Source organism: Eschrichtius robustus, chromosome 17, assembly GCF_028021215.1.
Source record: "Eschrichtius robustus isolate mEscRob2 chromosome 17, mEscRob2.pri, whole genome shotgun sequence".
NCBI lineage: Eukaryota > Metazoa > Chordata > Mammalia > Artiodactyla > Eschrichtiidae > Eschrichtius > Eschrichtius robustus.
The window spans coordinates 58616465-58630824 of record NC_090840.1 but is presented as its reverse complement, the minus strand read 5'-3'; the positions used below and the strand labels follow the sequence as shown (position 1 = coordinate 58630824).

General features: G+C 34.9%; 1 protein-coding gene across 1 annotated transcript in view; it reads right to left on the bottom strand.

Annotated features, from left to right (window-relative positions):
• Positions 1 to 14360, bottom strand: part of PKHD1L1 (PKHD1 like 1) — a 154049-nt gene that overhangs the window by 20572 nt on the left and 119117 nt on the right. Inside the window, exons 60-68 of the mRNA XM_068525490.1 lie at positions 10644 to 10747; positions 9188 to 9317; positions 8334 to 8455; positions 6715 to 6805; positions 3084 to 3232; positions 2879 to 3001; positions 2206 to 2317; positions 2008 to 2124; positions 189 to 354 (exon numbers count right to left, since the gene is read on the bottom strand). Of these exons, the coding sequence (XP_068381591.1) occupies positions 189 to 354; positions 2008 to 2124; positions 2206 to 2317; positions 2879 to 3001; positions 3084 to 3232; positions 6715 to 6805; positions 8334 to 8455; positions 9188 to 9317; positions 10644 to 10747 (1114 nt within the window). The remainder of the gene's footprint in view (positions 1 to 188; positions 355 to 2007; positions 2125 to 2205; positions 2318 to 2878; positions 3002 to 3083; positions 3233 to 6714; positions 6806 to 8333; positions 8456 to 9187; positions 9318 to 10643; positions 10748 to 14360) is intronic.

Genomic DNA, 14360 nt, shown 5'->3' with positions numbered 1-14360 from the left:
AGCTTCTTCAACTTACCTGAAGACACAGATATATTAAATACTCTTAATTTTCATAATGCTGATTAAAATTTCATAGACATGAACAGTTACTTGAAATTTAGCAACTTTCTCAGATCTATGGCAGGGGAAGAAAACAATGGAAAACTGTGATGACAGAAGAGAAGAAACTGAGTTATCATATTTTTTACCTTATATCGGGTCTATGTATAAATATTTTTGATTGTTCAGTAGTGTCAACCAGCTGTATGTCCTTCACATGGATTGGATGCTGTAAATCCTCATTTAAAGGGTTAGTAATGAATATCACATTAGTTTCACCTGAACAAACATTTTTAAATCCAACAAATGTGGAACCTAAAACATAAATAATAGAAAAACAATTATTTCCTATAAAGAAAGGGTAAAATCAGTTTCATTTCATGTATATTCCACCAAACACATCATTTAACATTACCTTGAACATGGAACTCTTACCTTATGTGGCAGATAAGTCCACCACTATTTGTGGACTGTATCCACACCACTGGGTAGTCTTCTCCCATATTTTCTCTGAGCTTGGCATATTTTCTCTGTGATTTGCATTGGACAATGGGACAAGAGCAATTGTAGTATAAACAGATCTGAAAAGTGCTTGCATATTAGGGCTCACTCTCTCTTGGTGTTCTTGGGGAATTCTGTGATTACCAGCATGTGAATAAGCCTAGGAGACCTTTGGCTCAGTCACTCTCATTACCCCATCAAGGGCCAGCACTAGCCACCAGACATAGAAGTGAGACTATCCCAGACTAACCAGCCCCTACACATCTTGTAAAGTGATGGCAGCTCAGTGAATAATCCCAGGTAAGATTAGCAGAAGAACCACCAATCTGAACAAGGCCCAAACTGCCAATCCACAGAATCATGAGCTCATAAACGGTTGTTTAAAGGCTTTGAATTTCGGGGATGGTTTGTTATGCAGCAAAGGCTAACTGAAATACTATTGCTCTCTTGGTCTTACTGCATATATTATGTGGCCAAAAGATAAAACTGATTAGATCAAAAAACAATCTCCTTTGCACTTAAAATCCAGTAACTCAAAACTGAAAACAGCAAAAAGTGACTCCAAAAAATTCTTAAATTAGTTATGTGCTATATACTACCCTGCTTGACTGTATTTTCTCCTAAGAAAATATTGTATATGCATGAATATAAGCCTGTAATGAGTATCAATAAAATACTATAGTAATAGATGCTGTTTGTTCCCTGTGTAGATCTCCTTTATTGGTCTTAAACCTATGTAGAATGTTAAATAATTTTTGGCAGGGGTATCATTACAAGTAACACTAAAAAATGATAATTTGTTTTGCACTTCTGGGAATTAAATTATGAGAAATAATATGTCAAAACTTAGATGTCTAATTTATTGAACTTTCTTTCAGGTGACACTGGTTAAAGTTATCAGGAAAGGGAGATTTGCTAAACTGAAATAGAGAATGGCTCAGTGTATTTAATGGGCAAAGCGAAAATACTTGGTATGTTTACTACATCTATTTTAATTATTTTACATTTTTAAGGATGCAGCCTGGTTCAGTGAAAAAGCAGCAGATTTTAAGTCAAGAGATCTTGATTCTAATCCTAGTTCTGCCAGCAGCTGTGGGAGTTTGGCAAAACATTTAAGTTCTATGAACTGAAATTTCTGCATCATAAAAGCTTCTAATAAAATATAACCCAAATTATATAAAAGGGCTTTACAATTTAGAGAAACTAATTAATATTAAATCACTATACCAGTGCTTTTTCTGTTGTTTTAAAAAGAAAATGAAATGTCAGTTCTTTTATATGTATGAATGTTGCCAGGGAACTATTCTTGAAATTGACTCTGCTGTCTGGTTTCTTTGCTTGTCGTATTGAGCAGATTAATTTAATCATTATTTTTTTTAACTAACACTGAAACATTACTAGTTATATTCTACATATTCTTTACAGAACTTAACTGAGTAAACTTTCAAAGACTATGTTTAAACTTGCCTGAGATGTCCAAAAGACCACTGATGGCATTGTAACTCATGATCCCTGCATGGGGTTTCCGCGGTGCCCTGTTATGTGCTGAAGCAAAGGTAGGCCAGCAAATCCCACTTCTCCCACCTTTTATAAAAAGAAGAAAGTTAATGAAATTTGAATATGCACTCATATGAACCCCAAAATTAAAAGTTCTAAAATCTTTACCTGATGGAGGTCTAGAACTTCGATGGGCAGCAGAAAGTTCAATATTGGGATCATCATTAGTTAGGACATCAGAGCAATTAAATTCAGGGCTACTTCCAACAATTAATGAGTTCTATTTTAAAAAATAGTTCAAACAGTAAGCTTTAATAATAACTTTTCTTAAAAGAAAACATAATAATGAATAATAATGAATTCCACTGTAGCAAAACACAACCTGTATAACTTTGAGAAGTGGATCATTCACTAAACCAAGATAAAAAAGATGTGATTTCTGCCCCGAGTGGATGACAATCAAAGTCAGAGGGGGGAGACAGGCATGTAAATAATTATATTTAAAGACATGTTATGTTTCCATGATAGGAATATGTGCAGGGAAAGTAGGAACAAAAAGAGGAGGGAGTGTCAAAACTACCTAAGCTGGTTCAGGAAAGACTTCATAGAGGTAGTGAAAATTTAACTAATTGTGGCAAGATTAGCAGGTGATAAGCAAGAAGAGCTGCAGGAAGGAGGGGGGAGAGGGAAGGATGGAGAGCTTCCTGGCAGAAGGCAATGAGCACAAAGGCAGGAGGTGTGGCTAGTAGGGCAAAGAAGTCAAGAAAATCATTTGTATTCAATAATTTTACCCTTCTCAGAGTTGCTCTTTCTGCTTTGTGTGGCTGCATTCAATTTTTACCTTAATCTGCACTGTTTTGCTGGAAATTCTGTGAGATACAGCAGGTGGCATGTAAATCATTGAAGAAATGGCCATTCCATTGTCAACCAGGGTCACGTTATAGATACGCACACTCTCCGTGGTCTGTAATAGAACTTGGAGGTTACATAGTATGAAATATAATCATAAAAGAAAATAAACAATCACTTTTTTTGGATCCATTTACCTGAAAATAAATTCCGTAATCCCAGCATGCCCAAATGGTAAATCCCTGTATAAGAGAACATCCAGGAAGGCCATCTTGGTTCATATAGATACCAAATAAACCTCCATGGGCTTCATTGTCAAACCACTTTTCCGGAGAATAAGACTGACCTTTGAAGGAAATATGGAACCAGTAAATTAACATTATGAATCAAGTCATAGAGTTATAAGCAGTATCAGTTAAAGTTGAAATTCTTTTAAAAGTTAAATATATGATTCTGATGCAAATTTTAACAACATGATCATATATATTGGTATGGTTCAGCTACTTATGGTTTATTCTATTTAGTATTTCTCTTATCTAATTTGTCTCTCCAATGTTACTCAGAATAACTGTATATTCATTTGCAAAAGTTTACTTTAGTGCTAGCACCCTTAACTTATTATATCTGATTAAACATGAATTTCTTTAGAAAGATTATGAAGTTTGAATTCAAACAAGGCTAAAGTTGAAAAACACAATGATACCACTTGCTGTCTATAAATGTTACTGGTTCCTTCTGGTCATCCCATTTTCAAGTTAAGTGTCACTTCCTTAGAAGGCCTTCTCTGACTACCGGATTCATAGTTAGCACCTCAGTCAGTTAACATGGCAATTAAGATTTTTTTCACTTTGATAGTTAATTACTACTTATTTGTGAATTATTCATCTCCTCTCTCCTATAAGAACGTAAGCTTCATGAAAGAAGAAACTGTGTCTAGCTCCTTCACTGCCAGATTCCTAGAGCCGAGAAGGTAATGCAGAGGTAGGTGCTCATCAAATACTTCTTGAATTAATGTATGCATGATCTTGGGAAAGTTGCTCAGCATTTTATAACTTAAGTTTCCTCATATATAAAAAATTATAATGTCTAATTCAGGGTTGTTTCAAAATGAAATGAAATAACCCACATGAAGTGCCTCAATAAATGGAAGCTATACCCATTATTAATATACAGGATAATTAAAGTGGATTTTCATGAAAGTTTTACTTATGTACAAATCAGATCAGTGACCTTAAAAGCTCGTCCCAACCATGCATAAATTTGAGGATTCCCCATAAAGAGCAGCACTGCCTCCTAAATTGTACTTTGTACCAGCTCTCTTGTCCAAGTTCCCCAGGATCTGACTTCCTCCATCTTCGATTGCTTTTCCCTTCTTCCTAGTCCTTTGAGATTGACATTTCACCTATGGTCGGTCGGCCTGGTTTCTGTTGTTTCCTCCCTAAGAAGCTGTCTGCATGGCTACACCTTGGTTCTGCACAATGTAGCCCCATGGACAAGGATGGCTCCACCTTTGGACCCACGTGTGTCAGAGTTCCCTTCCCAGCATCCCAGCCCCTCACTTGTTAGGGAGATGAATTGTGTAAATTGATGTCCCATTCCAGGAACTTAAACCCTCAGTTCCTCTGTGATGTCTCATATTTCAGTTGCTCCTTATAAACACTCCCGATTATTTAGGAAGATCAATATATTCAGTGAAAAATGTATTACATGGAATTATACATATTAGTAAATAGTCACATTCACAGGCCATATTTTGATTAAAAAACACAACAATACTTCAAAGAAGTTGTAGAGAAATTACATATTTTAAAATTTTAAGTCAAAGAAAAGCTACTTTAAGCTGTTGGGAACTAAAATATTTAAAAAGAACATACATCAGGGAATCAGTTGTATCTGTGGCGAAGTCGTTTTATTCCTTCAAAATGTACTTTGCACAAGAATAAAATTAGCTAAAGTCCAATAATTTTTGAATTTACAGAAAAAAGTGCTTATTCAAAGAATTTCAAAAATACCTACAGAGATTAAAAAAATCAACTGTAGAAGGGCTATACATTTTTCAGAGAAAATTCCATTTCCTTTAGCTAAGTTTCCCAAGAGGTAAAGCCAGGAGGTCTAGCATTCTTTTACTTTTTTGATTCAATAATTAATTTATCTGGTTTAAAAGTCAAGAGTTTATAGAAAGTTATACAGTAATAAGTGACCAGTCACCCTGTTCCTACTCACCTTCAATGACTTTTTGCTTTTACACTTTCAGTGTTTCTTTATGTAAATGCATATACCATACATATTCTTTTGTTCCCTTTCTAAGTAACCTCCACTATCATTTTAGAATGTCCTGGTGATTTTTCCACATTAATACACAGTATGCATCTTTTTTCCTTCTTTTTTTAGAGGGGTCCAGTGTTCCAGTGTTTGGCTTTATATAACTAGCCCACCGTAACTGGACACAAGGTAGCTTTCCATTTTCTGCCAGTACAGGCAACGCTGTGATGAATAACCTTGTTCACAACTCTTTTTCTAACTGCTGTAGAGGCAACTGTTAGATTACAGGAAGTAGAAGTGCTGAATCAAAGGTAAATACCTCTATAATTTTGGTAGCTATTGCCAGATTCCCCTTTGTAGGGGTTATATCATTTTGTCCTTCAACCAGCAAAGTGTAAATGTTACTATTTCCCTACAGCCTTGCCAGGAGAGCAGTTGTTCAGTTAATTCTTGATTTTTACTAATCTGATAGAAATGTATCTGAGAACCCTCTGTTCATGTCCTTTGATTTTTTTCATGCTTGCAGGCTTTAACATATGAATAGTGAGCATGTATTCCTTTAAAGCGGAAGCATGAAATAGTGACATATCCCTATAGGCATGTATCTCTATGCTTACAAGTTGCTTTTGGGAAAGTGGTGGTGGGATAAGATAATCACTGTTCGGTACCATCAAATCAAGCACTGAAGCTGTTGTTAAAGAGTTTTTGGATCATAAACATGGAAAATAGTTATCTTTAAAGCCTATTTTTAAAGGATCTATCCTTCTTTTATCCCCTTGATACTATTAGTCAACACACCTTATCCTATTCTGTCCTCCCCCATCTCTCTGCTGATCCCTTTTGTTTATTTTCATCCCACTGCTTCTTGCCTGGATTACTCTCTTTCACTCTTATTGTGTCTTCCCGAGTCCATCAGACCCAACTGTCCACCATTCTCTACTTTACCCCCTCTTTTTCTCCCTTACACTCTCTGGCTCACTCTGTCTCCCTGGTTATCCCTCTGATTTTCTCTTTCCTTCTCATCTCCTCTACAGTCACAGGGATAGAATAAAGATACCCTTGTCAAGGAAGAGCTCATGTCCAGTGGGATCAGGAATGCAAACACGCTGTGGCAGGCACAGCTAATGGCATGGGATTGGACAGAAGGACATGAGGGTATCACAAGGACAGGGCTGGTCACCTCCCTCAGCCTGGGGCTCAGGGACCTCCCTGAGGCAGTGACTGTGAAGGGGAGGCCTGGGGAGCAGCAAGGCCCGGTCTCAGGAGGCTGAGGATGGGGACGGGGTCTCAGGAGAGGACCTGGGGCTGCAGTGTCCTAGGGCCAGGAAAGAGCATGGCATCCTGGGGCTGCCGGAGAAGGGTGATAGGGGTGAAGGATGAGAAGAAAATTGGTTTTAATTTTTTCTTTAAACCCAATATTATATGGAAATAATTTAGTTTGTTGAGTTCTTTCAGTGCCCAGGAAGAAGCAATATTACTTTTCAACTCACAAACAATAATTATTTATTTCGAACAAATTTGGACAAGTTATTTCCTAATTTTAGTGACTCTATGCCAAAGACTTACTTGAGCAAGGTTCACCATTGATGCGATATCCTGCCCTTCCAAATCCAGCCACTACGTTATTTTGTAAGACTGTATTCGTCCCTCTATTTATCTAGTATAATGATAAAGAAAATGTTTTGGGTCAGGCTCTTACACAATTATGCAATGAGAGCAGGTATGCAACATACACTGGAAAACTAATTATGATGATACTTCCAGGAGTAAAAATTTAATTCACATTCACCCCATTCAAATTTATAATACAAATGAAGTACTGAAATTACCTTAGGTTCTTGGTGTAAACCTACCACTAGATACTACATTTTAGACTTCATTATAAAAGTACATTAAAGAGATTACTTTTCATTTCAGTCACAAAATCCACTGGACGTGGTTGAATATTAACAAGCCATAGACAAAATTCCAGTATTATAACAAGGCTACAAAAATTTTATCACTCTTTTTTGGTTATATTCTATTACCAATTTGATTTATTAAGAAAAAGACAACTAAGGCAATTACAGTGGACCATAAAATTCAGTAGAGGCATTCATTAAAGAAAATCTGCTACAATAAAAAACTGGGTTAGAACAAGTAGGTAATTACTAAACAAATTTATTTTATGAGCCAAATCAGAGTGGTAGAAAATGAAAAGTATGGAGCACAGAAGGTTTAGTGCTTGCCTACATAGAATCAGCAGAACAGTCCAAATCTCACTTATTTAAAGCATGTTAAACAGCCTTATTTTTAAAGATTATGATAAAAATAGAGTCAAATGGAATTCATAAAACTAAAAAAAATGCCTTTCAAAAGATATAGATAACTTAAAGATTTGGAATTGACATCTGATTACATTCTAACATCTATAAATAGACAAAAAGAGAACATTATTACCTTATAAATGTATACTAAGTTCCAGGCTTTCAGATGTTGCTTTAAGGTGATTATTAATAGTTGTACAAAAACAAAATTCAATCCTTACCCTATCTTTCAAAGAGAGCTTTTTAAATTCCCTTTCCTAGGGTATAAGTAAGTAAGATAAAAACAAGAGGAAGCTATCTTTCCTCTAAATCCTCTCTGTACTTTCTATTTTCTTGCTTACAATCTCACTCTACATCTAAATAAATACCTATAGTAATTGAAGAAACTTCACGGGAAACAAGAAGGGCCCAATTAGTAATATCCGATAAGAGTAAATAACCTTGCATATAGAATCATAAGAATTTTAGATGAGAAATGGATTTTAGAGATTTTATAGTCTATCATTATAATTTTGCATTTAAATTCAGAGTTAAATAGTAAAATGTGTAAGGCATTCAGTCAATTAGAAGCAGAGAGACCCTTTAATGGAACTTGAAAGCAATAATTAATGTTGGAGAAGCAAGTAAATAAGAGAACTATTTAAACCAATGGACGTCACCACAGAGAAAAATCCAGTGGCTACTGGAGCTCACAACGTCTTTAAAGAAAGTTCATTCACTCCTTTAATCAGCTCACTTTATCCACAATCTTAATCCAAGGAAGAAATCATTTTCAATGACATTTTGAGATTTACAAATTCTACAGAAATTATAATCTTCAATAAGGGAATTACAAATTATAATTTTGTCTACTTATAATTTTAAATTTGTTCACACTACCTCAATTGCTGCATGCCAGAGAGTTGAGCTCAAGTCTTTTCTGTTCTGATAGGTTCCTGGCCAAACTGAAAGTGTAACCAAGTTTCCTCGGACTCTGTTGGCATCCCCCCATATTCTCATGCCTGGAAAAAAAGAAAATTCCCCCAAATGAGTACTATAGGGAATGTCTTTCACTTCTTCCATGAAATTAGTTTTCTCGTTTGAACCTGACAAACGAACCCTTTTGATTTTAGAGTGAACCCTCTGAACTCTTTGATACTCTACCTCTTTAATAGACTACCTGAATTAAAATCTTTTGTTAAATATGTGGGTTCACAGGCTCCGCCTCAGATTTTAACAAGTATACACACAAATTTTATACACCTTAAATGAATTTGTATTATGCTTTAGACTGATATTCAAGAAAGGACAACCCCCTAAATCAAATCAAATATATTTTTTTAAAAAATTATCTTTATTTGTGAATAATCTTTTTGTTTTATATGTGAGAAGTATGTTAAAAGTCAGTAATTTAAACTATTGGTGATTAAATAACTCACATAAGATCATGGTCTGGTAAATAATTCTTCTAGAGCTGTACTGTCCAATATGATAGCCATAGCCACATGTGACTACTTAAATGTAAAGTAATATCATTAAGTACCATTAAAACTAAAAATCCAGTTTCTCAGTCACATTAGCCACATTTCAAGTGTTCAATGGCCACATGCAGTTTAGTAATTACCATGTTAGCACAAACATAGACCCTTTATTTCCATTCTTGAAGAAAGATTAATTGGACACCCTGGCTCTAGAGTTTGCAGACAAGGCTGTCTCAGAAGACGTGTTATTGGACCGAAATATTATCATATTACCTTCCCCCACTGTAAGGTGAATCACGTTATCATCTATGTCCAGTCCATCTGTCCCAAATACACCAACTGCGGGGGAAAAGCCACTGTGAAAAGCACAGCCTTGAATATAAGATGAGCCACGTTCTTGAATCTATAAAACATCAGGATTCAGTGAACATTTTAAAAACAAAGTTAAAGGACATTTAAAGAAAAAAATTTGAAGCAGGTGATTTTCAGAAAACAAATCTTGATAAACAAAATACTCAATTTACATTCCATGAAAGGAGATGACTTCCCAGCAGACCTTTTAATCCTGGGAAATTTCCATATATCTTCGGTTTATGATTAAAAGAAGCAAAAAAGAAATACTTATTTTAAATGTGAATTAAAAATTCTCAAGTGTTTTTCTATGTATTTATATTTCTATCATTACCTATAAAATGCTAAGGAACTAAAAATTATTTTTCAGAACAGTTTATTATATGACGAGCAGGGATTTTTTTTTGCCCACGGAAGTCGATACTCAAGGCAGGGGTTACAATTCAAATGTCTGTAGGAAACAGTCAATAAGTAGTTTAGGGGTTTCAATTCCAAACCTACATGATTTAAAATTTTTATTTATTTATTTATTTATCTTTATTAACATATAGTTGATTTACCACGTTGTGTCAGTTTCAAGTGCATGCAAAGTGATTCAGTTATACATATGTATCTATTCTTTTCCAGATTCTTTTCCATTATAGGTTATTACAAGAATACTGAGTACAGTTCCCTGTGCTATACAGTAGGTCCTCGTTATTTTATGTATAGTAGTGTGTATATATTAATCCCAGACTCCCAATTTATCTCCCCTCCATAATATATATTTATTTTATTTTATTTTATTTACTTTTCAAATTTTTATTTTATATTGGAGCATAGTTGATTAACAATGTTGTGTTAGTTTCAGGTGTACAGCAAAGTGATTCAGTTATACATGTATCTATTCTTTTTCAAATTCTATATAAGAAATATGCTCTTTCTCATTTTTTCTTAAATCAGCAGCCCTCTAAGCATATTTATTTTCCCACTTTTGACAGAGGCACGGATATACAGACATGCTTTTCATTTGAGAAATTTAAGCAACACTCACTTTGTTTAATAATAACTGTTTGGAAATATTTTTGGTCATTGTAAAATAAAGTAGAGATGTGAAATACTATTATAGATCTTCAATTCTTTCACCTTTTGTGTTCCATTTTCTGTTTTTTTTTTTTTTTTTTTACTGACCTTAAATAACGCATAAAATGGTTGGAATCAAATACCGTTGTAAGTCTAAAAACGTTAATGGGAAATACATCTAAGAAAGTTTTATTACATTAGATTATAGTCTTAGCAATTCTAAGATATGGGTATTTAGTAAAGTTAAATGAAAATCAAATCAAAATCAAAATACTTAATTTTGGGTATATGCAAAAATTAAAAATAAAGTACAAACCTGTCCCAGGTTAAGAAATGTTACAGCATATCTTGGATCCGTGCTATCCCTGAAGCCCTCTTGACCGCTGTGATAAAATTCCACATTACTTATTCTTGCACTTCCTAGTGGGGAAAAGAGTTACACATTTTTTTTCCTTGAAGCTGAATAAAAATTTTGAAAAACTACTGAAGTTTTTGTAATTTTCCAAATTACAAATTTGTTTTCAACTTTTTCATGAAAATTGTATTCATTTTTCTTTGCCCTTTTAATCCAAATAAGGCAATGTTTCTGAATTTGTTTTTTTACTGCCCCTCACAAGAACCTTTTTAGACATTTCTCTTTCTGAATAGCGTTCCCTCTCCATGACATTTTAATACCACAGATATACTACATATTTGTCAAGGTATGGTGGCCCTTTGGAGGACCACAAACTGGTTACGTTTTTTTTTTCCCCCAAGAGTCAATTTTCACCTGTTGGTAGCGATACAGTCCCTGTTGAGAATGCATGGCATGAGGCACAAGTTATAATTTACCTGACATTTCAATTTTGATGCTCTAAAGAACTGTTAAGGACATTATCTTTACATAATTTTTTCCAGGATATGCATTGCCAAGTATCTGCTGACCAAGTTTGTCATAAGTGCCACTGAAGTGACAAAAGGCAATTTCATAGATTATTAAGAGCAGCAGTAACAATCCACGAGCCATGACTCTGTGCCGAGCTCTGTACTAAGTGCTTAGCAGGCAATGTGTGCTTTAATTCTCACACAACATCTGTGACTTAGGAACTTTTATTATTCCTGTCTTCTATACAAGGAAACTGAGGCACGGAGATTCATCGCTGGTAAAAATACAGTAGAGGGTATTCCTTGTTTCAAAAACTGATATCTAATAAAATACATTGGAGAAGAGTTATTTTATACTAGAAGGGAAAAGCCTGACTGGAAATCCATGAGCCAGCGATTAGATGTATGGTGGAGAACATAAGATTAATAAGATAGATACAGAGAATAAATGATTACTACAGACCCCGGGCCTACAAAAGCCATAGATGCATTTTCTTTAATTACATCACAAAATAATTTATTGGAGCAAGGAAAGGTTGACATGTGAATAGGGTCCATCATGGGACTTTAAGTGAAACAACATGGATTAGTATCCAAGATCAGAGTAATTTCACCCCTCTAATCATCTAATTCTTTATCTTTAAAAAGAGGACAATATTTATGCCATAATACTATGAGGACTGAATGACATAATATGTGTTAAATGCTTAGCACAGCGTCTGGAATCTTGTATTACTTTACGATCATCATTACTATTCTCCTCATCAGTTAAGCTTCTGTTGGCAGATTACGACCAATAGGTAGAAGTTATAGTGGGATAGCTGCTTCCTCAATATAAAGATTTTCTAAAATGAGAGCTGTTGCAAAATGGAATAGGCAGTATTGTAACCAAGTGAGCTCCTGATGAAACAGTTCAAGTCAAGAATAGAGGATTACTCCTTATACCCAGATTGTGAGATTGAAACACCAGCTTCCAATAAAAAGAACCAGGGTTACTTGGAGGAAGAACTTACTCCCAGTCTCAGCAAGAAAAAAAAAATTACAACATGTGCTTGTCATATCAGAAAGTGAAGAAGCTAAAAAAAAACCCAAAAACAGTCAGGGACTTCCCTGGTGGCACAGTGGTTAAGAATCCACCTGCCAGTGCAGGGGACATGGGTTCAATCCCTGGTCTGGGAAGATCCCACATGCCACAGAGCAACTAAGCCCCTGTGCCACAACTACTGAGCCCACGCACCGCAACTACTGAAGCCCATGTGCCTAGAGCCCGTGCTCCACAAGAGAAGCCACCACAATGAGAAGCCCGCGCACTGCAACGAAGAGTAGCGCCACTCGCCACAACTAGAGAAAGCCCGCGCACAGCAACAAAGACCCAACGTGGCCAAAAATAAATAAATAAATAATAAATAAATAAATAAATAAATAAATAAATTTGTAATAAAAAAAAAAAACAGTCATAAGGAGGAGGACTTAGGCACCAACATGAAAAGGTTCTGAAGGTCAACGAGAGGGCATTTTCAGTATCAATAAGGTTAATGTTCACAATGGATTAGAACATATCAAATATGTTTAAATCCATGGAACTAATAATGATACTAATAACAAAACAAAACAAAAACTCCTTGTTATCTTTGGAGGATGCTTGGCAACCAACTCATTGTTTTGAAAACTAGTTAATAAGAGGAAAGAATCAAACATTTTTTCTATCTAAACTATCCTTCAGGGTAGTCAGTGGTCTGGGGAAGCCTCTCTTTAGAGAAATATTTGAGATTATAAATGAGGAGGAAATAGTAAAATTAAAATATCACCATTTTAAACCTCAGTGATTCAACAGATCCAGGCAATGATAATTAATAACTGCTAACATCACAAAAGGAAAAACAATCGTACATTATGTGCCTATTTATGGAAAAATAACAACCAACTATGAGGAATTAGTGCCTAAAAATTGAGTCCCGGTCTGGTCAATTTGCTAGTTCTAAATTTTCTACCTATGCATAGAAAATACAAGGGAGGCAGGGACTAGTTAAATTCTAGGGATGCATCACTAAATTCAGACTATTAGAAACACTATAGGACAGATGACCTAACTTCTTTTATAAATAAATTGCAAGGAAAGAGAAATGAATTAGAGATTTAAGATTCATAACCAATTGCAACATGGATCTTATTTAGACCCCAATTTGAACAAAGACAGTGAAAGAGAAAGAAGGAAAGAAAGAAAGGAAGGAAAGAAAAGAAAGAAGGAAAGAGGAGGGGGAGGGGAAAGGGGAAGAGGGAAGGAGGGAGGAAGGAAGGGAAAGAAGGAATGAACTGGAGGATTCTGAACAATCATTTGATGTTTAGAAATAATTACTAACATTTTAAAATCTGATCTTTAGAGATGGTTTTAAAGAAGTCTTTTAGATTTACACACTGAAATATTTCTAGATGAAGTAATACATGGTTGCTTCATTCATAACAGCCAAGATATAGAAACAACCTAAATGTCTATTAATGGGTGAATGGATAAAGATGTGAGATACCTCCCTATCTATCTATCTATCTATCTATCTATCTATCTATCTATCTATCTAAAACATTCCACTGTGTGTATACATATATCATATCATTCAGCCAGGAGTGAGAAAGAAGGAAATCCTGTCATTTGGGACAACATGGATGGACTTTGAAGGAATTATGCTAAGTGAGATAAGTCAGAGATAGAAAGATAAATGCTGTATGATCTCATTTATATGTGGAATCTAAAAAAGCTGAACTCATAAAAATAGAGAGTAGAAAGATGGTTACCAGGACCTGTGGGGTGGGAGAAATAGGGAGCTGTTTAAGGGTATAAACTTGTAACTAGTAGATAAATAGTCTTGGAGATATAATGTACAGCTTAGGGATACAGTAAAAACACCATATTATAAACTTCAAAGTTGCTAAGAGACTAGCTCTTAATTGTTTTCACCACACACACACAAAAAAATAATAACTATATGACATGATAGAGATGTTAGCTAATGCTACTGTGGTAATCATATTGTAATATATAAGTGTATCAAATCAACACATTGTAGACCTTAAACTTACACAATGTTATATGTCAGTTATATCTTAAAAAATATATGCTTGCTGCTTCAAAATAATCCGTGGGCTTGAAGAAAATGGGTGAGCTCATAGATCA